This window comes from Delphinus delphis, chromosome 5 (genome assembly GCF_949987515.2).
Source record: "Delphinus delphis chromosome 5, mDelDel1.2, whole genome shotgun sequence".
Taxonomy (NCBI): Eukaryota; Metazoa; Chordata; class Mammalia; order Artiodactyla; family Delphinidae; genus Delphinus; species Delphinus delphis.
Window position 1 is genome coordinate 65,838,336 of NC_082687.1, and position 27,965 is coordinate 65,866,300.

Consider the following 27,965-nt stretch of genomic DNA (forward strand, 5'->3'; position numbering starts at 1 on the left):
AGAAGCCACTACAAATAACTCTTGGTTTTCCAACATATAGGCAACAAGAACAATCTAAATAAAACTAACTGACAAAACAGTCTAAATATGCATAAATCCTAGAGTCAAAAGAACCAAGATCTAGTCCTAAACGTGGCATTTACTGGCTGTGTGATTTTGAGCAATTTACTTAATATCTCCATGTTCAAAAAATCCCCAGAAAGGGGCACTTACGTTTTAGCATCTTCACTGCTACCTTCATGACAGGTTGGGATCGACTTAATCCATAGGCAGTTCCTTCAACCACTTTCCCAAATGCACCAGAGCCCAGGATACGACCTGTGGGCAACCAGCACCATCAACACATGCAGAATCAGGCATCTCGTCAGCTTCATTTACCGCGGCCAGCGCTCATGGGTACACAGCTGGGTGGTGTTTCTCCCATATGGAGGAAGCATAATGATTCCTCCGAGTCATCATGTCAAAACCAGAACTGAGCCCACAGGGAAGGAAATTAGTATAACTGCTTTTGTCAAATAACGTTTGCAAAGGAAAGGAAAACACAGGCGGGAAGAAGGAGGGTGTAGCCCTCGCTGGTGTGAGCACTCTGTCTACCAGCTGGAGAACCGGGCCAAATCGTGGGCTCTGTGGTACTTGCTTTCTGTGGCTCTGGCCCAAACCTCCTGGTTCTCTACCCTTCTGTTTTCCGCACACAAACAGGGGCATCTTTTGCATCAATAAGCCTTTATCCACTGGCAATACTTCAGTATTCAAGACATCACGGATTCTAAGCAGTGATGAAGACAACTTCGGGCTGGCTCCCTTGCTGCCTGTTTCTTAGAAAGACTAGGAAGGGCAAAGGCTAAACATGCCCTAGGAGCACAACACTTTGCCGCACGCTGGGAGATACAAAATGAAATGGAAGCTCTGGTCCCCACTCTTAAAAGAGCTCACAGTCTAAAACAGATGTGTCTGCCAAGCCAGGGAAAGACTCGGCTCATAAAAGGGCACTAACAGCCAACACTGCCTGTGACTGCATGTCTGCACGGCTGGAAACTGTTCCTGGAAAGGTACTGCTTCCCTAGCAACTTGACAATACACGGAAGCAGAGAGACACAGGACTGCCTCTTGGTACGTTAGGGATGTTGCCCTTTTTCTCCGTATTTTATTACTTTTTAACTTCCCTAAGCTCCTCATCCCTTTTTGTAAAACAAGGGAGAAAATATAATAAAGAAAGCTTAGTTCCCAGGTATAGGTATGTGAATAGGGTGTCTCGTTTGATTTCAGTTTAAGTAACTCTGTAAGAAGACCTAACTTGGCTGTACTTTGGAATGAGACAAGTGGATAATGTTAAAATGCCTTTGGCATCCTCTGAAGTACATACTGTTAGAATAGTCATGATGACACAACCTCTAGCTCTAACTTTCATTTGTCTTTGTCCTGTTTTCATTCAATCAGGATGTGATTTTAAAAAAACCAAAAAAAATCCCTTGGACTAAGCTTCATGTTCTTGGTCTCAGCCCAAGATTGAAATATTTGAAAAGTCTGTGATAAGCTGGCTTGATGATTTTTTCATGTTTGTTTTAAAAGGAACCTATATTTTTATATTCTGTATTTTAAAGAAGTATCTAATAATCCTCAGAATGTACTGAGTCAAAATATATTTTCCGATTGGCCTCATTCATTTCTCATCTGTTCCTTTTTAGTTGTAGAACTTCGTCTCATTTTCAGTTGGTGTCATTTCCAAAGCAAAGCCACTTTGATGCGTAGCTTTGGCAGGCCTCCTCATATTCTCTTCTCCCTTTGTAAAATGTTCTTTAACCGTAATTTGCTAGGGAAGGAGGTAAAAACAAGTCATTGCTGTGATTCAATTAACTCATTTTCAAGAGAGAAAACTATTTCTGAAAGCCAATTTCTAATGCTTAGCTTTTACTAAGCACAAGCGCAGATCCTTTATTCCTCCACAGGCCCGTAAAGAGTAAAGTTGCGTACAAATCAAAGGGAGTCTTGGGACATCACCCCAGTAGGAGCTTACCAAGCACTAGTCCATCTCTTGGAAACTCCCATCTCGAGTCATAAGGCAGTTGCATCGGGTCCACATAAATATATTCATGTCCATCGGGGCTGATTGATTCAATGACCCTCCAACGAATTTCATACCTTGGTTTCTATAAATGACCAGGACAGGTAACTGGTGAATTACCAACGTCCGAATGTACCAAAGCTTAACCGCAGCGGCAGAATGACTGGACACAGTAGGATTCAATAACGTTCACTCATCATCTTGTTACTGAGCTCCTTCTCTGTGCCAAGCCCTGAACTAGGTTGCTCTTCTTCTTGTTCTTATTGGTTTCAAATAGTTTTAGTTCTTTAAAAAGAAAATCTACCTGTTTCCAAATGACAACCAGGACAATGAGTGAGATGATTACAATCACCAACAACACCAGGACTGCGGCCGCCACCGTGAGTTCAGAACGCAGAGCTAGAGGACCAGAGAGAGAGAGAGAGAGAGAGGCACGGTGGAGAACTTGCACAAACACGCGCGAGGGCAGGAAGGCAGGGTGGCTGTTTCTGGGCCAGAAATCTTTCACTACTGGTGGAGAAGCATAAGAGCCGCCAGGCTTATTTGGAGGATGGGCAAGACCATCTCTCAGTTATCTACATGCATGAAACTACTCCAGCTCTTCCCTTAGACGTGAAAGGGACAAAATTCAGTTGGGAACAAAATACCTTCCCCAAAGGTCCTCCAACATTAACCTTCTGGACAAAATATGAACTGGAATATAAATATTAATAAGTGAGATTGAGAGCTACCATTAGTAGCATAAGTTCAGAACGTAAGTTCAGAAAATCAAGTTCAGTTATTTTGAAAGGTTGCAGTTTACTTATATTGCTTTTGGCTTCATTGATTTTTTTTTTTTTTTTAAGAATTCAACCTGTCTCAACTGTTATGAAGAGCAACAAGGAGGAAGACCCTTCTTCCCCATCCTCCATCCCCACATGCTCAGACCAAAGAGACTGGGTAGCTATACGGCTAGACAATCAAAATGCCTAGGGGCCTCGCACAATGCGGTTTGGGATTTGAATCTGAAAGAAAGGGCTCCCACAGAGATGCCCAGAGAAGGCCCGTTAAGAGCATCGGGAGCTGAATTTCCACCGAGGGACCTTCATTCCTACGGGACCCCATCTGGGATTCAAAGTTCCGCTTGAGAGAGGAAGGGCTCGGCTGCTGACTTGGCCGTGTCCTGACCCATGAGCTACTCACTGGGAGCCACCAACTTCAGCTCTCGGCTCTCCACCCCGAGGAGATTCTTAGCCAGGCATCGTACTGCAATGGTCTCCTCCACCTTGGCGAATGTCACTTGGCCCTCCACCATGCTCCTGTCTCGGGGGTGGACCTCCGTGATGATGTTTGAGACATTGTTGGCCAAAATCGTCCATGAAGTTTCGTTATTACATCTGGAGACGGAGAAAAAGGGAATAGGTATAGAGCCAGTTACGGGGAGTCATGGGGGTGGATGGAGCAGTGAGAATCATCTAAGACGGCAAGCAGCCCTGACTTTGTCTGCATTTGGGGGGCTACAGGTCAATTTTCTTATTTTATGTGCAGATTAACATTCAACACCTTGTTCTCCAAGAGAGAATAAGCTACATGTGGGTATTTAAAAGTTAACTGGTTATGAGGACAAGGCAGAGATAAACAAGTTCAATCCAACAGAACTACCCATCCCAAGCCTTGAACCCATGAGCAACCTGGACTTCAAGAACTTAACTATCCCAACGTCCCACCCCTCCGAAAAGGCCTGCTGCCCTCCCTTCTCTCCACCCACACTGTGAGGACCCCCTCAGGTGTCACTAGGGTGAGACCTCGACACCAGCTCCAGTCTGGATCCAAGTCTGCTGCCTTGTGGCCTGCGGGGGGCGTAGGTCTAGGAGTCTCCTTCTCCAGGAGAAGCAATGAGGTTTCTGAGCACAGCAGTCACTACAGGTGGGAGTGCAAATGTGCTGCTCACGTGCCCGCCGGAGAAGGGTGAGGGGTGGGGGCTGAAGGAGGGACGGGGACCTTAACTCCCGCCACAGAGCAGGTAGCGAGAAGTCACCTGGGCAGTACCTTCATTTATTTTCACGTGCCAGTCTAACCACCAAATAACATTCACCACAGATGAAATGGGAGATGAAACTGTGGGCCAGGGTAGTAAAAATCCTCTTATAGCAGTTCTTTAGATTCATGCTCTTTTCAGATTAGAGACCCTTTGAGAATCTGCTGAAAGCTGTCGACCTTCTTACAGCTACTCAAGGACACAGAAGTGCACCTGCGTGCATGCACGCCTGCATGCACGCACACGCGAGGTCCATGTTTGGAACCCTATCTTGCAGTTTATGAGACTTAGGCCAAATAAGAATCACAAACACAAAAACAAGGGCCAGCAAAAGAAGTAAAATGCACTTGAGGTCCTCTGTCCCAAGGAAGAAACATTCTGACCACAAATGGAAAGGGAATGTGCGATTTCCATACTTCTTAATATCCTTGCAAATCAGCCACTCAATATCAGGAAGAGGGGTTCCTTCAGCTGTGCATCTCACTGTCTGGCCCCCATTAGAGCCATGGTGGTCGTCGACCAAGTCCAGAATGGATGACGGAACTGCAAGAGGTGAAAAGAAATCAGAATTGAATTGGTTCGTGTCCCAGAACTTCTGGGAATTACGAAGTGGAATTCCAAGAGTTCAGAACTTGTCCGCGTGACATTCAAACCTACAAACCAAGCGGCCACTGAGTCATGTGCACAGTTAACACTCCAGTTTGGACAGACCCACTTGGGTAAGAGCATGGTCACATTTTCAGTGATTTGGCATTTATGCCCCGTGGTGTTTTAAATCCTCAGTGAAGAAAGCAAAAAGCCCCTGTGGTTATTTGGCTTGAAAGGCAAGAAGGCTCTTAAAATTATATTATAGCTTGGGAATCATCTAATGGATTCATCTAAATCTAGAGCAGCATTTACCAAAGTGCATCTATGGGGTATTATTAGGTTTTAAAGATGTTTTTGCAACCTAGGATCAAATAATTTAGAAATATGTTGATACTTGTATCATAGATTGACTGTGAGGGTCAAATGAGCCCACCTAAGACAGTATGTGGCCCAAGGTAGGTGAGAAGTTTCTGAACCAGGATGTAAAGACTTGGGCACTCCTTTCTGGGAAGGGCCACTGTACGAGGTCTACAAGGAAAGCAAAGCAAAAAGGCCAAACACTCTGGAACAATCTAAGGTCATCCAGACCAAAAAGCATCATGTCACTCTGCCCAGACCACATTGAGAAGCAGATGGTAAGGAAGCTAGTGGAGCCTAGGAATTCCCAAATGATTCCAGACTAGCCTGGAACCTCCCAGAATTATGTGGATTTGTAAGTCCAACAAAGCTATCCCTGACATGTGACATCTACAGTCCCTGCTTCTCCCCTAAAAGGGCTGCTTTTCCCTCCACGACCTGGGGGGAAAGTGCCAGGATCTCCTCGGGAGACTCTCAGTCACGCACCCACTGAGCTGGCATTATCTTTATACGGCCCTTACATACCTTGAGTTAAGAGTTCAAAAGTATAGCTCTTCACATCATCTTCATTTTGAACTACGATAGTATAATGGCCGCTGTCTTCTTCCTTAGCTCGGATCAACTTTAATTTGCTTCGATACCTTAAAAGTAAAGGACTTTGTTTCAGCAAGTTGTAGCCAAATAAATTCTAACCATTAAGTAATAACCATATTCAATTCAAATTTTGTTTTTTGTAAAAAAGTAAAAACATCTTTTTTTCTTGTCCATATCATCGCTTTTCTGGGATTTTTGATACACTTTCTACGCACTGAAGGTCTGAGTCATAGACACTTAATTCTTAAACATAAGACGGGACAACCTGAGATGAGCAATGGCTTATGTGGCTACAAGAGCAGTCAGCTCTGCTAAGGCCAGACATCTAAATGGGAATAAACCCACCAACTTTCCTTTTTTTTTTTAACCCTTGATTTTTACCTTCTAAAAAAATACTTGCTTCCCCTAAATATTCATCATTTGAGTGATTAGCCAAACAATGGAACATCCTTGGAAGAAAGAACGAGGACACTGTCTCTGTATCGATACGAAGAGGTCACTAGGGTATAAAATTCCTGCTTGCTTGTATCTGCTTTAAGAAACTCTGGAAGGTTTCATAAGAACCTAACAAAACTAACAAAAGTATTCCCCTGGGGGTGGAGAGGAGCGGGTACGGAGGAACACGAGGACAGGAGTGGAATAAGGTTTCTTGCAATGCACTGTCTTTAGGCTTGAATGATTTTAAAGCACAGGATTCATCTTAAAAAATAAATAAATTAGAGAAACATAGTCCTTCATACTTCACTAATGGGAAGTTTCTCCAAAAGGTTTCTTACACGTACAATAAATGACATTTGGCCATGAGTGTGTGTGTGCGTGCACGTGTGTGTGCGTGCATCTATAAAGTAATGGCCCATTTGGCTGTCATTAACAAAACAGCACAGTGTGATAGGCTTCCCTGGTGGCGCAATGGTTAAGAACCTGCCTGCCAAGGCAGGGGACATGGGTTCGAGCCCTGGTCTGGGAAGATCCCACATGCCACAGAGCAACTAAGCCTGTGCGCCACAACTACTGAGCCTGCGCTCTAGAGCCCATGAGCCACAACTGCTGAGCCCTCGTGCCTAGAGCCCGTGCTCCACAACGAAGAGCAGCCCCCGCTCGCCGCAACTAGAGAAAGCCCGTGCACAGCAACAAAGACCCAACACAGCCAAAAATAAAAATAAATAAATTTATAATTAAAAAATACAGTACAGTGTGGAACTGTGAGTGAAAGGAAGGTGGAGTGAGGGGAAGAGCACTGGTCATGAAGGGAGGAGATCTGGGGCATGACTGAACTTCTCCATGCCTCAGGTTCCTTATGTGTAGCATTGGAAAGCTGTATGCAAGTGTCATTTTGAGCATTAATTACATGAAATAATCTAAAGCATTTCACAGGCTCCAAAATACCCTGCTAATGTAGAGTCTTCTAGCCCAAGACGCCAGGTGCTGGGACCTGTGAAGGGAGCATGCTGGGCTGGCTTTCCCTCTGCCACACCACCCTGGACACACTCTGGAATAGACTTCCTTAGAGTCCCCTTAGCGACCCTGGCTGCCAATGACCAGACAGTCTTTTGTTGTTCATTTTCTGCACTCGTTCGGCCAAGGAAGCTGGTGGATCCAGTAGTTTGTTTGGGGTTTTTTTGGTTTTATTTATTTATTTATTTTTGGCTCTGTTGGGTCTCCGTTGCTATGCGTGGGCTTCCTCTAGTTGCGGCGGGCGGGGGCTACTCTTCATTGCGGTGCGCAGGCTTCTCATTGGGGTGGCTTCTCTTGTTGCAGAGCACAGGCTTTAGGCACACGGGTTCAGTAGTTGTGGCTTGCAGGTTCTAGAGCACAGGCTCAGTAGTTGTGGCGCACGGGCTTAGTTGCTCCGCGGCATGTGGGATCTTCCCGGACCAGGGCTTGAACCCGTATCCCTGCATTGGCAGGCGGATTCTTAACCACTGCGCCACCAGGGAAGCCCGGATCCACTAGTTTTAAGTAAGCCAGACACCCCTCCATCATATGCATCCTATGTTCCCTTGCCCTTCATGGGGATCAGATGTGCTGGAGGAACTCTCGAAGCACCTGAACAGGCCGCTCTCCTGGACCACTCAGGGGACGACCGCTACCTGGCCGTCGCTATTGACTGTAGCTCGCAGACAGCGCTCAGACGGGTGTCTCAAGTGTTGGCTGTGCCAGGATCACCCTATTCCTCTCTGGCCTCACAGCCTAGTGGAAAGTTGGGCACTGCCCACCTCTTTGTGCACCTCCATTTTGTGTCATCAGAAAGCCTTCCAGATTCAGTATCCCACTTCTTTTTCCATCACTGTTCCACAGAGGTTTCCACGTCCATTTTCCCAGATGTCGCTTCTCAATTACACATGGAATTTAGTTCAGAAAGAAGAAAGCAAATCCTGAGGTTAAGCGAACTGATGAGAGAGGGGTTCTGTGTTCTCTTCTTCCCTGAAGGCTTGAAATAGAGGACTGTGTCTCCCTGGGATGGTTTCTGACAAAGGTGCAGGGCTGGAATAGCTGAGCCCTTCAAGAGGTACCTTCTACTCCTAAATTCTAATCAGAGCTTAAAACTGCAAGAGACCTCAAAATATCATCTGGTCCAGTGCCTTGCCTTGAAGGACACAAGGTATTATTAACCCTACCTTATAGATGGGAAAACTGAGGCTGAAGGGTGACTTACCCAAAACTCCACCACTGGTTAAGAGATGACAGCAGTCTCCCGACTCCTCAGAGGGCAGGGATCTAAACTATTCACTGTATGTCTTCTCCTAACCACATTTAACCAGACACTACTCTTATTTCCCATGGAGGCCTCACTGGGGCAAATGCGTTTCAAATGAAGCCAGCAACGTTTTGTTTCATGTAGGTTTATGTGCTAATTGCCCTGGAACTGTAATCACCATACAAGTGGGTCCAATTTTACTTTCTTTCCTCCATCCCTTGCTGAATCCAGGAACGTATCTTTCATCGGGAGCAGAGATTTTCAGTTCTTCTTTCTCTCGTGTGATCATAAACTTACCAACACACTATTATTGCATTGCAATGTCATCGGAAGAGGTACTTGATTTCCACTATCTCCTATTTCTGACTGCTAAATTTTCTATATGGACTCTTGGTTTGGGTTGTAAGACAAGCGCAAGCGTCAGTCTATCTAGGAATACACACACAATAAAAAGAAAAGGCATACTCAGGAAGGCTGTTTCTTTACCTGATTTCCTGAATCTTTTCTATGTCAGTGGTGATCTCCGTGAGATTCTCAATCAGAGTCAGGTTGTCCTTGAGCCAGGCTATCCTGGGAGGGGGGTAGGCCTGCACGTCCACCACAAAATGTTTGACTTCATGCAGGTTGACGGCTTCCAACGGGCTGAAGTTGGGTCTGATTTCAATAAACCCTTTCTCTGTACAGGGAAAAGTTTCCGTTAAACAACGCTTACTGCATAGTGGATCCCCGAGCAGCACAGTCAGTGGACATTTTGGAAAGCAGAATGTACCGTGCACAGAGATGGTGACTTTCTTCATTTCTTTGACCTCCTTGGTGGCCTGGCGGGCAGCACATTCGTAATCTCCACTATCTTTCACCGTGGCCTCAGGGACCATCAGAGTGTACACCAACTTGATGGACGGGACCTTGGTCTCCTCCAGCATTGTGAGGCCTTTGCCTTTCTACAGAAAAAGGGGAGGAGAACCGACTTTAACAAGCTAGCTCCTAAGAGCGAAGCCTCACGTAGGCTACGGACCCTGGGAGATAATGACGCACCGGTATGGGTTCGCGGACTGTAACAAGGGTACCACCCTTGTGGGGATGTCATGCGGGAGGCCGCTCTCGTGTGAGCCCAGGAGCTATGCGAGAAATCTCGGTACTTTCCCCTCAATTCTGCTGTGAACTTAAAACTGCCCTAAAAAATAAAGTCTAATTGACAAAAAGGGTTTTTTCAAGCTCACTCCTTTGAAAATCCTGTTTTACAAAGATATTTAATGACATAGGAAGGTGTCTGTGCTCTACTGCCGCAGGAAAAATACATAACAAAGTACTATTTAAAGTATAGTAGCTATTAATTATTACATTTATAAAGTATTTATCTCCCTAAAATTATAATGGAGGTGTTCTGGGAAGTGACTTTTCCTCTGTTTCTCTAAATTTTATGAAGTTACAACAATAAGCCTACGTTATTTTTAATATCAAACAAAAATATGATTCATAAACCAATACTTTGATCATATATTTGGGGCCAAACAGCACATAGTTTGGTTTCGAGGGGAAAAATATTTTATCTCCAATAAATGAAAAGTTTCTGTTTTAAGGATTAAAGGCAATCAGGTATGAACAGAAAAATCAGATAGCTTTACATTTCAGCAAAGATATATATATATATATATATATATATATATATATATATATATATATAGGTCTATGAATGTCTCTTCAAAACATGAGGTTTATAAGGCAATATGTGAAAATGCACAACTTCCAATCAGACGCCCTGGAGAGAAAGGAAAGGGGCAGCAAAAGCATGGGGGAGAGAAATGGGTAAAAGAAGAGACACTATAAAATGCCAAAAAAAAAGAGCAAGGAGCCGAAATTTGCAAACTAGGAGTGAAGGGGACAAAAAAGCGTATATATACATATATGTTTTTTGTTCTCCATGAGGCCCCTGCATTCAATACTGTTCATTGTTTCTGCGTGGGACCATCATAGCCTTTCACAATGGTTCACATACACTTACCACAATGCATTAGAATGAATGAGACCCGGGATTAACATATATGCACCGCTATATATAAAACAGGAAAACAACAAGGACCTACTGTATAGCACAGGGAACTATACTCAATATCTTATAATAACCTAGAATGGAAAAGAATCTGAAAAAGAATATATGTATGTATAACTGAATCCGTTTACTGTACACGAAACTAACACCACACTGTAAATTAACTATACTTCAATTAAAAAAAAAAAAACCAGAATGAATGAGAACCTATGTGTAAATCCCCAGGGATGAGAGATGGCACGGCGGCTCCCCTTCCCCGCTTCCATCTCCATTCCTCCCTCCTTCTCCCTCTTTCTGTACATGGGCCAGCTTTTAACAGAGTGCTTGGGATTTGGCAAACATCATTAAATCTTTGTTGAATGACTCGAGTTATGCCTGTTCACTGAAGAAAACCAGGCAAAGAAAGACCAGGCATGCAGGAGGCAGAAGTGTCATGCGTGTCCACAAAGCAGAAATAGAAGGGGGCAGACAACCAACATTATCAAATGCCTCAAAACCCAAAGGTATGAGAGCCAAGAAAAGGAGAATTCATGACTCTCTCAGCAATCAGCAAATTTTAAAATCCATTCTCTTTTTAATTTTTTTGGTTGTTATCTTGTAGCCATAGAACCTTCCGGTTTCTTTCATACTTATGAGAAAAAGGGCTCAGTGTGAAATATCTATGCATTCTGTCCAGCTGTCATCATCTCAGACTCTCCCATTGCTCCAAGAGCCATGAAGCCATCTGGTCAGTGAGCAGCTTAGAGATGGGAAGCTGGGGTCTACAGGAGGTCAATATCGTGCCCCATCAGCGATGGGTCTTTGGACCCCTCCTGTACTCCATTCCATGCCACCAGGGGCCGTGAGGGTACCTACCACTTGTCCAGGGTAAGTCCACTGAAGGTCCACAACCTCATTGTTAAAGACGGCGCAGGTGACCACAATCGATTCCCCTGCCTTATAGACAGTTTTAAGAGCTTCCATTTCCAGATCAAGTTCTGATGTTGCTATTTAAAAAAACAACAAACACAAGGACCTAAATATCCACAGTATAGTTAGGATCTTATAAGGTTTGGGCTTTTTTAAGATGACCCTGAACAATAATTTGCAAACCACCTTGATCAAGACAAAATATTGAAAATCTCAGAAACCTTGATTTGCGTTGACATACATAATTTGGCACAAAATAAGACACACACACACACACACACACACACGCAGAACAATAACAATAGTAAAAATAAACTCCAATTAAACAGAAGACATTTGAATCCGCAAGCATTTGGTTTCATTTGGGTTAATTACGACTGCAGCCGCCTTTACTGATGGATCTACTCAGTCTTTACTGACCTGCGCTCCCCTATAGGCACTAGTTCCCACCCCATCGCTCATTCTCCTCTCCCACTCCGCTCCCCAGGTATTCTCAGCACTTCGAGAACCTAGCACAGAGCTGGGCATAAAAGAAGCCCTTCACAGAAGTTCAATGGCACACTCTTGCTAACGCCACGCCTACACGTAAGCGTTCGATAGATCTGTTGCCCCCCAAGCATGGTTTATCCTTTCCCGTTTGCATTAACCACTCGCATCAAAGGGATGAAGTCGACAACCACCAGCTTTTCTCAAAATCAAAATCACTTTTCTTAAGTTACTAAAATTAACCTAGGGGTCCAACCCTCACAGGTGTGTGTTTGTTGTTAGGGCCTTTGTAGTCAGGAATGTGACTAAACAGTAAGAGGCTTATGCAAGAAAAGAATTCCTTAGAGTATTTTGAAGTCAACTGATGAAACACGAAATCTTCCAGGGGTAGGAAAGCTTTTGCCTTTGGTATTGCTAAGCTTCGTACTGTTACAGCCACAGAAGTCAGCTTAACATTGTACGGTAAAGGTGGGATCCTAAGTTCCCATATCAGAATTTGGGGTCTCCCATCACCAGGGACTAAGATCAAGGGAAAAAAAAGCTACATGCATCTGACTGTTTTGCCCGTAACTCTTATTTTAAGAAGGAGGGGGCTTCCCTGGTGGCGCAGTGGTTGAGAGTCCGCCTGCCGATGCAGGGGACGCGGGTTCGTGCCCCAGTCCGGGAAGATCTCACGTGCCGCGGAGCGGCTGGGCCCGTGAGCCATGGCCGCTGAGCCTGCGCGTCCAGAGCCTGTGCTCCGCAACAGGAGAGGCCACAGCAGTGAGAGGCCCGCGTACTGCAAAAAAAAAAAAGGGGGGGGCCGGAGAGGGCACAAGTACCTTTTAAAGCATAAACATTGAATGGGATCGTCTGGAACTTCTTCCCCCTGACGGTGGCCTCGCAGATATAGGGTCCGACAGTGAAGGTTCCATTAAAGCCTTGTCTGCTGTCGTAGGAGGCGTGCACCACCCCGTCACTGCTGAGTAAAATCACTGGCGTCTCAGGATCAGTCGTTCGACAAGGGATGATGGCAGAATCATCGTCCTCCACGATGACCAAGTAATCTGTCATTCCTAGAGGTACGAAGGCTACATCTGGGTCTGAGGTTTGAAAAAGAAAGAAAAACATGTTAGGGATTAATTTCATCTTTACACATATATGCAGAAAAATTATTCCTTTACCATTAATCAAATTCAAAGGTATGAATTTTACCTTCACACATATATATAGAAGTGTCACCCCACTGACATTAATCATCATAAAAGCTAGAAGGTTCATACTTCTTCAAGTATGAACAATACCAAATTGCCTATACCCTCATAAAAAATACTGATGCTAGGGCTTCCCTGGTGGTGCAGTGGTTGGGAGTCCGCCTGCCGATGCTGGGGACACAGATTCGTGCCCCGGTCCGGGAAGATCCCACATGCCGTGGAGCGTCTGGGCCCGTGAGCCATGGCCGCTGGGCCTGCACGTCCGGAGCCTGTGCTCCGCAACAGGAGAGGCCACAACAGTGAGAGGCCCGCGTACCGCAAAAAAAAAAAAAAAAAAAATACTGATGATAAATATAAATATTAGTCAGGAATTGAGGTAAAAATTTAAACAACTACTAAAAACAACAAAAAATGGACAACAAAATAATCAGGTCTGTTCAAAACATGAGAAAATACTTATAATTTTTAAATTATGCAATGCTTTTGACAATGCTTATGGCCTATAGTCAGTATTATTGAAAAGTAGTACAGAAACCTACCTATCAAAAAAAATGACTCTCAAATAATAAATAAAATGTATAATCCCATAGCTTGAGAATTTCCTTTTCAAAAGAAAACCAGCTACTTAAGCTACTATAGTAAGAAGTACTGAGAGTCTCAAGCATCAGTTTCGCAAAGGATGTGCAACTCTTCATAATAGCAAACAAGATCTCTGACAATGCAGGGCCTACCCAGATGATGTTTGTGCTAGGGCAAGGGAGGAACAAGAAGAACCTTTGGACTGGGAGTTCCCTGGTGGTCCAGTGGTTAGAACTCCATACTCTCACTGCCAAGGGCCCGGGGTTCGATCCCTGGTCGGGGAACTAAAATCCCGGAAGCTGCACAGTGCAGCCAGAAAAAAAAAGAAGAAGAATCTTTGGGCAATCTTAGGCAGATCAAAACTCCAAGACCCAGGGACCTTTAACAAACCTACCTTCCTACCATTGCCTTCACAACGTGGGGGGGGGGGGGGTGGTATTTATGGTGGGAATGACAGGTGACATTCTAAATACCTACTCTTTTTGAAACAATTTTTTTTGATTGGTAGGAAGAGAGGCTGATACAGATAAGAGTGTCAGAACAGAAGTGAAGAGGGTCTAGATCCATGGAGCACCCACAGTTAACAGAAGGCAGGAAAAGGAGCCAATTTTAAAAACTTGAAAAGACAGAAAGGTATGAAGATACACTTCTGAAACCCCCCCTTACTCTACCTCTGCTAAAATGACACGGATGGCAAGAGCTGTAAGTGGTTTATATGTTTATTTGAAACTAGCTACTCTGGCTGTATTCCTCTTTAATTCACCCATCTATATATTACAACTGCCATGACTTGAATTTGTGTTTAGAGTTCCAAATTCTTGAACTCTGTTAGCAAAGACTCCAGCAAAGTTAATTAAGCTGCAAGTTAATTTCAGGTTAAAATATACAGTGTGATATCCATTACACATCAGCCAGAGCTTCCTTTAAAATGCAAGTCTCCCCTACCATCATGCGTTACCTATGCAATGTTTAAATAACATGGTGGTCCTTCTTTTAACAACTGTCCTTGGAAGAAGCCAATATATACAGATACAGATACAGATACAGGTACAGATATAGATATAGGTACAGATACAGACATAGATCATTACAAAGGAGTACCCAGGCAATGCCAGGAGGGTGGCAGACCAAATGCATCTCAAGCTCATGGCTAAGGCTAGTTAATTAGGGTGGCTGCTGTGGGAAAGCACCACATCTTCCTCCAGCAACAGGGCCTGGCTCTGAAATCCATCACAACCCTAGGCCATGCCCTCCAGAGATGCTTCCAGACAATGACTGTGTGGAACAGGGGTTCCTTAGGCTGGAGGACTCCCCAGCTTTCTTTGCCCAGAGGTCTAGGACTCATCTACCCCACCTTCCTACCCACGGTCCTTCATTCAGGGTCACCCTTACAATGCAGGCAGACAGCTCTCCCAGCCTCTGCTGGATCCCTCCCCATTTTCTCTCATAAGCCTCTCTCCTAGTAAAACCCTTACATACTTAATCCCACCTTACTCCTATCCTGGCACGTGCTTCTTGGAGGACAAGAGACAACATCAACCTGAATTTTTATTAAAAAGAAAAAAAAAAATTCTAACTCATCAAGAGTAAATACAGGCACACCTCGGTGTATTGCGCTTTGCTTTACTGCCCTTCGCAGATCCTGAATTTGTTACAAATCGGAGGTTTGTGGCAACGCTGCATCAAGAAAATCTATCAGGGGCTTCCCTGGTGGCGCAGTGGTTGAGAGTCCGCCTGCCGATGCAGGGGACGCGGGTTCGTACCGCGGTCCAGGAAGATCCCACGTGCCGCGGAGCGGCTGGGCCCGTGAGCCATGGCCGCTGAGCCTGCGCGTCCGGAGCCTGTGCTCCGCAGCGGGAGAGGCCACAACAGTGAGAGGCCCGCGTACCGCAAAAAAAAAAAAAAAAAAGAAAAAAAGAAAATCTATCAGTGCCATTTTTTCCAACAGCATTCCCTCAGTCTGTGTCTCTGTGTCACATATTAGTAATTCTTGTTAATATTTCAAACTTTTTCATTGTTATTATCTTTGTTACAGTGATCTGTGATCAGTGATATTTGATGTTACTATTGCAAAAAGATTACAACTCACTGAAGGCTGAGACGATGGTGTTTCTAGCAATAAAATATTTTAAACTTACAGTACGTACGTTGTTTTTTTAAGACATAATGCTATTGCACACCTAATAGGCTGCAGTATAATTCAAACATAACTTTTATATCCACTGGAAAACCAAAAAAAAATTTGTGTGACTCGCTTTATTGTGATATTGGCTTTAATGAGGGGGTCAGGAGCTAAACCTGTAACATCTCCAAGGTACGCCTGTACATGTTTTATTGAATTTAAGAAATAGCATGGTTATTTGGAAACTATTCTAATGACTATGGGCAAGTCCATGATAAGGCCTACCTAATTACTTTGTGGCCCCAGCACTTAGCAGTGCCTGTCACACAAAGCATACACAGTAAATATTTGTTGAACTCGATCAAACTGAATAGAAATGAGTACATTTCAGACATCCTGCACAATGCCAATAAAAGATGCCACAATGACAATGATTTTCAAAACTTAATACAGTTCCAAAATATTAAGTGAATATTTCTAGATGCCGGCATGACAAATGATCTTGATTTAAGTTTGTGTGTTCGCCTATAGTTTTCAAATTTTCTCCGATGAAAATTTATGATTTTTATACTTATAAAAAACTCTCATACAATCAACAGGAGAGACGGGACGACGATAAGCTTGGTCCAGGGGATCCAGGCAACTCACCTGGCACATAGATGTAAATGCGTCTGCCCTCGATCTCGCTTTCTTCCAACTGCGTGTGGTTGTAATAGCAAGTGTACAGCCCCGTGTGGGCCGCCGAGGCACTGACCACTTCCAGCACTGTCACAAAAAGGCCACTGTTGTTCTCCTCGTCCCTGATTTCCACATTGGGGTTCTCTTCTTCAGACATGGGGTACTGCCAGCTCACTTCACTCTCCCCAAAGCATCTCAGAGAAAAGGATGAATTCAGCTGGACAATCCTCTCGTTTTCATTGGGCAGGATGGAGGGTAATGAAAGCTGGCAGAGGATGAGGCTTGGCCCTGTAAAAGGAAACATGCTCTGAATAGGATGCAGGCCAAAAGGACGGTCTCACCCAGAGCAGCTTCTATGAACAATGACCATTTCTACGCAAAAATCCGCTAGCCTGGGTGCCCCTGAAAGGCCCCCCATTATAACGGCACCGCATCTGCTGAGAGCAGCAAATGCTCCTAAGGCCTCAATAGTCCCGCTAAGCGCCCCTGGATTCACCCCTCCAAACACTCCAATGGATAGAGGACGTCTGACTCCAACTCCATATTTTAGGCTCTTATGTGTGACCATGAAGCATCCCAAGATAGTATAAGCCCAAGCACACATGCCTTCTTTACTGTGGACAGGGAACGCGGACAGTAAAGACACAAGGCAGATTCGTGCTCAAGAAGTACGCGTCTTCCGTTCCTCTCTACCCTCTGGCGTGCCTCCTCTCTAATGACTTCCAGAAACCAAAGCAGGAGGATGTGGATTTCAATTCAAAAAGAAGAGTCAAGCCCAAGAGCAAAAACGCCTAAGTTCATCTTAGAACCTAAAATGTCAGTCTAGCTGCTTCCTCTGTCTATAAAACTGGTAGAAGAGATGTTATGACTTAATTCATTATTCATTAATGTTCTCTAACCTCCCTCTGAGTCTGGTGTGGGAATCCCACCCGACTTCAGTATGTGTCCACTATGATTGAACAGCTTTTGTTAACGGGAAGTGGTAAGTACACCTGGGTCACTATCCCGCAGGTGGGGAATACTGAGTGGACTTCAGAACTCTTCAATCACTGACAGTGCTTAGTTCTACCATATCCATCTAGATACGACCTGAAGAGACTAATAGACTTAAGTTAACTCCTCAGATTAGAAAAACACTGGTGTCATGGTGAACATCTGCAATTTATAAATATCTGGATGAAAACTAAGAAAGTCCAATAAATATTTCAACAAATGGCCCCAGTGGCATCCCTCCTGTTGGAAGAGAGTTACTAAGCTTCCCCAAAAGTCAGTCTATTAACTCAATTTCAAGGCCAAAGGTGATTCTAAGATTTTGTAGCAATGAAAGCATCTTCCACCTAACACAGGTATAACTTTAGACAGGTATGATTTTCTAGATGAGATTTTTCCATTATGTGTTCCCTTTGAGCATTCTTGAATTCCCCTGATCCACCTCTACTGGAAACCCATGTCCCAGGAGATGGAGGAGGGCGGTGGGCAAATTTAGACTATTATTCCTAACAGTATTTCAACGCCATGATGACACACATAAAGAACATTCTTTTTTGAACTGGAATTAGTGCAATACAGCAGAGAGAACTGAAGGTTTGTGGTCATTCTAGATAATGTCCCATAGGTTTCTACTTCTCTTTACTCTTTTGGACTGTTTGCAGTATGCGCAGTATAGGTCGTATACCCGCAGAGCACAGAACTTAGGGGAAAAAGAGATTTCCCCTAGGACAATGAACTCATATAGGCCTGTGATCCATACCTGTGACGAGACAGCCTAAGACCAGGAGTGCCCAATGGGAAGTCCCCATAGTTCTGGAAAACTGAAAAAGTCAAACAGAAACAATGTTAGTCAATAAAACAACCCGTGAGCCTAGTTCTCTTTGCGCTTTGCACTATGGAAAATGTTTTTTTTTTCTTTTTTTAGTTATTAAATTGCCTTTTTATTTATTTTTAAATTTAATTTTATTATTTTTTTTATACAGCAGGTTCTTATTAGTCATCAATCTTATGTTAACAGCATCCTTTTAGTCAACAACATCCTGGGTTTTAAGATTCACAGTTAAAACAGGAAGATGCCTAAGAAGCAGAAATCAGATGGCCTTGTGCGGCCCCGAGATCATGACAGGAACCATCTGAAGCCCAAACCCTTTTTGATTGTCTGCAGCTTTCAAATTCCAAAAAGTCTGATTTTATTGTCTTGGAATATGTCCAAAAGTACAGAAGAACGGTTCCTCTTAAACCATTTAAATTAAGATTGCAAAAAACAAATAAACATGTATTTACTCAACTGCTAAACTTGAGCTGTTTTCACTCAAAATGCATTGATTGGCTTCGTGTTTCGCTAACAGAAAATACTTGGTCACATCCTCGGCAACTTTTGGGAAAAGATGCTTAGGCTGCCAACAAATATCTTAATACTTAAGAGCCATTCGGGTATAGACGTTTTTACAAGTTGCACTAACCCAGTGTCACTTAGAGGATGTCATAGGCAGGCCTGTACCAGGCTCAGGCCTGGGCCCCCAGCCCAAGTTCTCCCAGGACCTGCTACATTCACAGTCAAGCTGAACAAGGCACAGAAAAGCCGAGGGCACAGGCATGGAAAGAGGATCCGTAAAGGAAGTGGAAAAGGGAGAGGAAGTGCGAGAGAAAAGTGTGGCTAAATTCTTGTGTTTCAGGGATGCAGTAAACCACGGGATAAAATTCAATGGATGATTCGTTCTCACACAGGTACCTGTACCTGCAAAAGCCAAGTTCTCCACCCTGATCTCCTGCAACAAATTCTAGGGAACGGAAGAGAAGTAGAGAGAGAGAGAGAGACTGAAACTGAATGTCCCTAAGACAAAACAGGGAAAAGCAGTGGGCAAGAAAGGGGGGATAAGGAAAATTAACGGAGGGAAAAATGAAAAGCAGGACCCATATTGCCCTGCAGTAAAACCACTGAAAAATCCGTTCTGGTCCACCCTCTGAAAAGGCCCCTCTTCTTTATCCTTTTCTTTCCATGCACACCCCACAAATTTTATTATCTCCCGCTTCACTTCCCACATGAAGTCACTGAGAAAGTGATCTTCCTGAAGTCGACCACGATGAGCTTCCAGGTATTGGGTCTGCTGAGCATCCAAGTTTCAATTAAAGAGGCTCCGTGGAGGGGCCTGGGCAGGGGCGCGAGCTTTAAGATGACCCATAAAAATCACCTAAGCCTTGGCCTGGGAGGTACTGGGTCTCTGAGTCGCTCAAAACCCCAACTCATGCAACGGAAATGAGTTCATGGGGCTTGACTTGTTCCATCACTGACTCTGATGTGTGTACAGGATTCCTGAGTAAGACGTCTAAAAAACAAAACCAAAGAAGGAATTCACGTACGCCTGTGTTTAGCCCTTGTTTTCTTCTTTTTTTTTTTTTTTCGTTGCAGAGGATCCAGTTGATAATAGCCTAGTAGTTTTTGGTGGAGCACGAGAGCTTCGTCATGTATTCTTGCTTGGAAGTGGCAACTGGTCTACCTGCAGACATCAGATTAAATTCTACCAGTTAAATGGAAGAGGAAGAAAGACAGAGTGAAACATGGAATGCTGGTAGCAGTGAGTGGGCTGGACAGGAATAAAATGATAATTCTGTTTTCTCCAAAGCGGGAACGAGAAACCAATATGTATGAAGCCAAAGTTGTCATGTGTATGCCGTGTTTGTTGATAATAACCCTGTGAAATATCTGATTTTAAAAAGGGCCGCTTGTGGCTCAGAGAGGTTTAGCAAATGACCCAAAATCACGCTGTTGGTGGTAAAGCCAGGATTGTAACACCGCGTCTGTGTAATGCAAACACCACGCTCTCTGCAATCCACCATATGTTCTCTCTCAAGGGAAGGTCAGTGTTTCAACCTTCTGTGCTCCCTCCACCCCCAACTATTTCCTAATGCAAACTGGGGCCCTGCTTTCCTCCTCTGCTCTCTGCCACAGTGAGAGCAGCACAATGTGCCGTGAACCCAAATGCAATTTGCACAATGCTAGCTGGCTGATGGCTTCCAAGGATCCTGGCGTGTGCCCAGGGATGCAGGGTCCCCTCACTGCTGCGGTGACGGGCACAGCGGGCCCCAGAGCCGGGCTGGAAAGACTGACTTACCACAATTAGCAGTAACGGGCCTGTGTGTTTGTACATATAAATATCAACCTCCCACTGATAATCCACTTAGCAAACTTCAAAGGAGCCCTCCAGAGCCAGCTTGATGTCTTGGGTTTTATCACATTTATATCCTGCATTCCTTCAGCTGGGCTTGCCAATGATGCATCTTTAAAGCATTCCCAAGCTTAAGAGAGGGGCTCACTGCTTTTACAGCGCAGGCTCTGACGAGCGTTTTGCCCCGGCCAGGCCCCACCATGTTTCCTTCTGTGCATCCAGATATGGGGGACCCGATGCCAGGGAGGATTACTTACTGACATACAAAGTGGGCAATGAAAACAGGGCCTCGGAGCAAGCGATAATGATACAAATACTGAAAATCAACATGTGTTTACTTATGATTTCAACCTCCCTTCTCTGATAAGAGTGGTTCCCTGGCTAGAAATCTAGGCATATTGGTGAAGTTTCGTGTCATTACTCGTCTGTAACTCAGACAATTTACTCGTGGATAATTGCAGACTGTTAGCCCTACAGGGAGGTAATAGAAAACAACTGGAAAGAACGGAGGCTTCCCTTCCTATTGGCCCTGGAGTGAGAATCTCTAGGAGTCATGTTGCTATTTCCAGTGCTCTTCTACTCTGGGAGTAAATGGTCATCCTTAATCGGTAACCCCTATCCTAGAGCTCCTCCAAAAGTCGGACATGCAAATATCAGGAACTGAGGTTACAGATTCAGGGACACACAGCGTGTTATGAGTCAGCAAGAATAAACCACTTTGCAAGGACGAACAATGGATTTCATCCAAAAAACATTTTTTTAATCATAATCATTTCTCTCATGCCAGCCGTGCGCTGAGACGTCAGTCTCAATCCTCTATACTCACAACTCGTTGCCACGGGTTAGAGAAACGACTGGAGAAAAGAGATCTCTTCCGTGTTCACTCTCAGACAAATGAGTGTGGTCTCTCCTCCCACCCCCCATTCTCTGGTCCTTCATTCCTTCTCTCAGAAGATACGATAGAAATGGCATTAGAGCAGGCTTTGATCCCACATCTGACACCTAGGCCACCTCTCTGAACCTCAGTCTCTTCTGTAAACCAAGACTAACACCTGACTCGCTGGCTTGCCTTACTGCATTATTATAAAGACTAAATTCTATAGTGTAATTGAAAGGGCTTCAGAAACTGCAGCTGTTAGTTTTCATACTGCCTCTTTTTCTGCAGGCTCCAAAAATGTTTTAGATGAGAGGGACATCAGAGGGGCTACTGCAGCTTCTACTTACTGAGACCAGTCAGGCCCCAGAGGCCACTTGACTGGCCCTGTACCACCTGCGTAGTGGAGAACTGAATCTGAACTCGCATGTGGTGAAGCCTGGTGTAGTGATCAACACTGTTTCAAGTTGAACCAATATATACAGTCATGTAAACAGAGAAACAAATCTGTTTGCAGCCACTATTCTTTCTCTTTAACAGGTTGCCATCTCTGTCCCTGCAAACAGAAGCAAAGAGCCATTAACTATGACTCTACAGTCAAAAACAACATGCTAAGCTAGAGAGTAAGCACAGGGCAAGCAATGCAAGGGCACTATTTCCAGAAGAGAGAGCATGGCATTCTTCTCACAAAGCCAGAGAGCTGGCTTCCGGATCACCAGCTGCACAATGCATCCCGCTGCAGAGCCGCTGAATACTGAATTTCACCCCACCCTGGCATGACTAGAGGCCACAGAAGACTCTCTCACAGTCCCAAAAGTCACTGACGACCTCAAGATTCAGATTTCCGAGGTTCAGTTAATTTCAGCTCTCTTCAGTTAATTCTAACTGTGAAAATTACATGGGCTGCTTTTCCCCTGCAACAAATGTTCTTGCAACTTCAGCCCAGGCAATCCAAATGCTGGTCTACCCTGGTGGCAACTTCAGCGAGGGTGTGTTTACTGGGATCTGCACCTCACCAGAGCCTGTTTTACTGTTTTTATCTCCTTGAGTTCCATTAGACATTCCAGTGATGGGCGGGGGCTGGAGCATTTTTACATGGGAACATTTTATGGGACCGTCTGAGCTCATAAACCTTTCTGCTCTCCTGCACCAGATATTTGACCACAGGAGACTACAATGTCAACTTCCTTTTGATTGTCACCAAACTGGTGTGACACCTAATGGGACAACCTTAGGCGTAGCAGCTTGTAGTATACTTGATCTCACCAAGTCCCCAACACTAGGGCTTCACTGTAAAAGGAAATGCAAATAACCCACCTATCTTCTTCACAGGTCTGTTCTGATAATCAGATGTGGTAGGTCAGCACTTTGCTCATTAGGTAAATACAAAGGATTAACAACTAAGGCGAAAGACTACCCAGAAGTCCATAAAATAAATGTTGTCAGCCCAATGATTCTTGCAACTTCACAGAAGAAGAAAACTTGGTCCTACCGGGTGGAAAATGCATCTTCCTGGGGCCACGACTCACTTAGAATATCCGCGAAGCCCATTCTCGCAAAGGGTCGTTGCAGTTCTCAAGTAAAACCAGCAGGTGGCAGTATTGGTCCAAGGGACAGGCAGTCCGGCTTAGATGCTGCTACAATTTCCGTACCAAAATGTCCCAAATCTTAACTTCCAATCTCTTATTTTATCGGGTTGTACATTTAGGTTTCGTGGTGACCTCAGCTCAAAGCCCGCAGAATAGAAACAGGAATAGGGTAACTGCCTGCGAAATGGCTTAAAGTTCCGCGGGGCCCCAAGAGAATTCGCTGAAGGCCAGACATCACCACCACCACCATCACCATCACCATCACCCCTGCCAGAGGGTCGGCCGGGGAGACTGAGCTTCGGGAGCCAGGAAAATGGCGCTGCCATCCCAGGTCGCAAAGGTTTAGAAAGTTCAGCAGGAAAAGCCACTCGGGAGGAGGTCGGGCGGTTCAGGGTTTTGTTTCACCAACGCTCTCCCCACCTTGCAGTTTCCGCCCGCTCAGGGGAGGGAGACCACCTGGGCAGCGCTAGGTGGGGGTCCCGACGCCGTGGCCGGGCCCGCGCTGCCCAATCTGTTCGCATACCATTGTCACCCCTCGTAAAGCCCCCGGCGGGGGCCGCGACGGCCGCGCAGCCCGGGAACTACGGGCTGATTGGAAACGACTGCTCCCATTGCATAATAACGCAGGGTCGTAAAACAAACAGCAAGAGGCCGCCTGCGCGGCAGGAGAACTTTCGAGGGGCTTGACACCGACCCCCACCCAAGAGCGCCCAGGATTTTACATCCTCCGCTTCTCCCACATGTAATTACTATGACGCCCCTACCCTTATCCCCAAACCCGGAGACCTCCGCCCCTCTCGTCCACCCAGCGCCATCCGGGCACACAAAGTGCCCGCGAGGCGTCAATCTGAGGCCTCCGGGAGGGGGTAAGGTGACCGAGGTTAGTCTTCCCCTGGGTCTCAGCGCTGCGCTCCGACCCGGCGGCTGCGGGGACCGCCGGAGGCTAGCGGAGAGCCGGATTGCGAGCCGGACGCCCGCTAGAGGGCGCGGTAGCCCCGAGAATCTTACCCGGCTAGCTCCTCGCTCCGGCCGGCCGCTCTGGCTCCGGGTCCCCGACAGCGCAGCGGAGACCGCTGCTCGCCCACCTTCGCCGGGGTGGTTCCGCGCTGGCACAGTCCGGCCTCCGGCCCCGCCACGCCCACACGAACACCGAGCGGGCCGCTCCCCCTCCCGCTGGTCCACGTTCTCGTCAGCTCAGTCACCCCGGCGCTTGGGGCAACGACCGCTCGTTCCCAGGTTTAGCGCCCGCGTCCGCCGCTGCGCCCCAGGCACGACGCTAGGCGTTTGCATTGTTTTCGGCTGAGACCTGAGAGGGGGCCGGACGGGGTGGAGGGAGAAGGACCGGGTGGGTTTAGGGTTACAGTCGCACGCTAGCGCCTCCTATGGGTCGGAAAGCGCCACGGCCGCGGACAGCTGCTCGCAGAGAAGGCCGCCGTGGCTGCGCCTCCTGCGCTTTTAAGAACCCAGCCTTTCCCCAGTGTCCCCCTTGCCCGACGCTCGCTCAGCCGCGGCTGCCCTAAGCACACAAGCGCCGCCTGCGCCTCTCGCTCCCCTTTCGCGGGGAAGGGGAAGACTGCTATAGGCGGGGAAGGAAGCACCCTGATTCCGAGGTCGTCCATCCCCTACAATCTACTTTTCCAACGGATCCCTGGCTCACTGTTCAGTTTAAAACAAAAGGAAATGCCACCAAGCCACTACAGCACAAGACAAGCACCGGCAGAGCCCGGACTAGAGTGTTGTGGGGAAAAGCAATTTGCCCCGACTCTGCCTCCCGCGCTCGAGGCAAGACCACAAACCTTACCCCCCGCCTCGCGTACCCCGCTGGCTGATGCTGCGCGCGGACCCCGTAAGACCAGACGCAAGGGAGGCTGAGAGCCGTACCTTTCGGCGACCGAGCAAGCTCTTAGCTTTCCCCCATGAATTGCCACTTTTCCATCAACAACATGTAACCCTATCGCAGCTCCCCGGAGGCCAGAGGGAGTCCCACCCACCGGGGTCTGCAGGAAGGCGCCGGTCACCACGTCCCCAGGATGCGTCCCGGCACTGCGCGCCGCCCACGGCCGGTCCCCAGGAGGCACAAAACGGGCCCGCCTCGGCGCCAGACGCGTTTGCAGTTGGGAAGCCCGGCCCGATGCCCCTCCCCCTACACCCCTCCCCAGTCCGTGCCCCCGGAGGAAAGCGGACCTGGGGCCGGGAGCCAAGGCTCCGTTTCGAGTCCCTCTCGGTCTAAAGGCTGGTGCAAGGGCCGAGGGGCAGCTGAGGGCTCCTTCCTGGTGCCTTCTCCCACCTCGTCTATCTCCCACTCGCCACCACCCCTCGCTCTTGGGGCTCCAATCCTGGACCAGCTACACTTGGGTCAAACCAAAAGCAAGACTGTCCAAGAGCCCGAAGCAGGGACTCACTAGGGTGTCAGTGAGGCTGGTCGGGCCCTCGCCTGTCGGGGAGTGGAGGAAGGGCCCCCTTTACCGTAAGGACTGTGAAGAGGAGAAAGGCAAGAGAGAAAGAAAAGACGGAAGGGGAGCAAAGCAGCAGTACCAGAGCCTGGGTCGGTCAGATGGAGGTGGAGATTGGGGATGGGAGGGAATGTTAAAACCAGAGCCAGAGCGGAAACAAATGAGGTGCTCACGTCCCGGGGGCCCCTTCCTCCCCTCCAGCGGCCCCCGGGCTCGCCGGTCTCTGGGGTGTTAGTCCCGTGAGCTGTGCGGCTGGTTGTCGTGCCCCGTTTGCCCCGGATGTCTCTCCCTGCTCTAAAAACCTGCCTAGTTCTGTTCGAAGGCGACCGCGGCGAGGCGAGGCGGTCCAAAACGTTGAGCAATTCGGTTGCGGAGCCAAAAAGCCATTTCCCACACAGCGAAGCCAGGGGCTTTTCCAGGCGGCCGGGCCGGGCGCGGGGCAGTCCGGACCTGATAAGTGTCATTCACGCTCCCTCTCCAGCCCCAATCTGCCTCTCACCCTTGGAGATGGGCTGGGGGAGCAAAGGGCGGGGGTGGGGGGGCCGCTCTGGCGGCGAGAGAGACAGCGAACCGACAGCCCCTCGCTTCCTCCACGGCTGAGACGCTTGGCCAGGCTACTGGCAGCTCCTTCACACCTGGCCAGGCGGCCGGGGTTCATGGCCCCCTCAGACAGCGGTGCTCGGGTCAAGCCACACTCCCTCTCACTCTCAGCTGGCCGAGACCCTTTCCGACCTGAACCGCTGATCCCAGTTGTTTCCGAGCCAAGTGGACGCCGCCCGCTCCCCTGGCGCTGCCTGGAGAAGTTAATCTCACGTATAAAAGCCGATTTCCATGGGGATAGACGGTGGAAGAAGGAGGGGCGCGAGGAGAGAGCTCCGAGGCGGGCAGAGACTCTGGCCGGCGCAGGGAGTGGAATAGAAACAGGGACACTGGAGAGGGTGAAGCACGGGCGGCGAGTGCCACGCATCCCCGCGCGGAAAGGGGCATTCGAGGGGGGTGCAGGGTCCGGGTGCCCCGAGGGAGGTATTTCGCCTCCCATCTTCCTGTCTTACCTGGGAACCAAGTTTCTCCGTTACGAGTTGTCCCTAACTTCCCCCACAAGAAGTTCTCCACTTTTTTGGCGATCTTCCTTCTTTCCTTCCTGCGGCCGGGACTGGGCAGGAGCAGAGCCCCGGGCTTTGCATAAACGGTTCGACCAAGGAAGGGGGCGCGCAGAGATTGGTGGGGGTGGGGACCACCGCGCACAATGAGGGCCCCTTGGAGCGCAGTTCGAAATTCCTCAAATCCCAGTTGCTGGAATGCGAGGCGACGATGACTTCTTCACTCGGGGCCAAATGTGTTTGTCATTACTCCAGACCGCCTGCCTGCCTGCCCTGGCCGCCGTCGCCCCCGCGCTAGAGCGCGCAACCAGAGCGCACTGCGGGGCTGGCGCCCGCTCTCCCTTGCACTTCACTGATCCCACAAACCTCCGAGGAGCTCCCCAAACCTCGCCCAAATCCGCGCCCCCTCTGCTTGTCTCGAAGCCGCCAAGGCTGTGGTGAGTCTGGCCCCGGCTCGCACCGGGCGCAGCGTCGTCCAGTAATTACGCGCCCTGGGTCGGCGCCATGTGCACCCGGCGGGCACCCAAGGTCCGGCCCTCTCCAGCCGAGCCTTTCACGCCTCCCCTCCCTTCAACCCCTTCCGCGCCCCGCTCCGCGCTCTTCTCTCCCCACCTCCCTCGGTCCACCGGCCGCGCTCCACACCACCCGCTACAGCGCTGTCGCGCCAAACTGCGGGCGAGGAATGAAAATACTCGTTAAAAACCTGTCGCCTTCCAGGACCCAATGCCAGGAAGAGGGCAAACACCTCTGCCCCAACTCCCAGCAGTACTAGGTGCTAGTCCCAGTATACAGGAATACCACCCCCAATCCCAAAAGAAACCTCAAAAATGTAACCTTAAACAATTTCTTTGGGAGGCCATAGAGTTGCTAGAAAAACACTGCTTTTAAAAATAGGTCTGGAAAATGTGTTTTTTTTTAAAATGCCTAGACTTTCGAACTCTATAGTTATCTTTCCTCCAAGTGAAGTTTATTCAAAATAAATTACTCTCTGGACACACAACTAGAATTCAACTCCAATTTTTTTTTTTCTGATCGCCCAAACTTTAAGTGAAGTTACTTCACTTCTTGTAGCCCAAAGGGCCTGATTAGGGACTTCTCTTAGAAACAAAAATCCTTTTTCTCCTCCCTTACCTTCTCCTCCTATGTCAATTCGCAATGAAAATCCTACATATGGAGCAAAAAATGTGTCCACGGCCTTCAGTCCTCTCCTGTAGTCCCCTCCTCTGTTTCTCTCACTCTAGCTCCAACCGTAATGGGCTCAAAAACCGCGTTTTGTAATTGATTCAATGTTATAGTCCATCCTTCTAAAACTAATCATTTGCTCTAAGTAAATAGCTGTCAGGAAATGAAGGCCCCCCCTCCCCTCGGCCTCTTCAAAATAAGAGTTTCCCTCGAACTCCGTGCGCTCTGAATCTTCCAGCCCCCAGATTGCGCCTTCACTTTTCGCTCTTACGCAATC

At 47.3% G+C, this 27,965-nt stretch overlaps 1 protein-coding gene across 3 annotated transcripts in view; it reads right to left on the bottom strand.

The window, feature by feature from the left end:
• The window catches only part of PDGFRA (platelet derived growth factor receptor alpha), a 46,064-nt gene extending 18,319 nt beyond the window's left edge, over positions 1-27,745 (bottom strand). The window contains exons 1-13 of one of the 3 annotated variants that reach the window (XM_060012518.1): positions 27,638-27,745; positions 18,084-18,144; positions 16,304-16,621; positions 12,583-12,843; positions 11,222-11,352; positions 9,086-9,257; positions 8,803-8,992; positions 5,550-5,665; positions 4,496-4,622; positions 3,245-3,438; positions 2,367-2,461; positions 2,015-2,147; positions 214-318 (exon numbers count right to left, since the gene is read on the bottom strand). In XM_060012518.1, coding sequence (XP_059868501.1) covers positions 214-318; positions 2,015-2,147; positions 2,367-2,461; positions 3,245-3,438; positions 4,496-4,622; positions 5,550-5,665; positions 8,803-8,992; positions 9,086-9,257; positions 11,222-11,352; positions 12,583-12,843; positions 16,304-16,621; positions 18,084-18,132 — 1,891 coding nt within the window. In that variant the 5' untranslated portion in view covers positions 18,133-18,144; positions 27,638-27,745. Of the gene's footprint in view, positions 1-213; positions 319-2,014; positions 2,148-2,366; positions 2,462-3,244; positions 3,439-4,495; positions 4,623-5,549; positions 5,666-8,802; positions 8,993-9,085; positions 9,258-11,221; positions 11,353-12,582; positions 12,844-16,303; positions 16,622-18,083; positions 18,145-23,961; positions 24,024-26,458; positions 26,633-27,637 lie in introns of those variants that run through there. The other 2 variants (XM_060012519.1, XM_060012520.1) reach the window with 2 other exon arrangements.
• Positions 27,746-27,965: the final 220 nt, after the last annotated feature.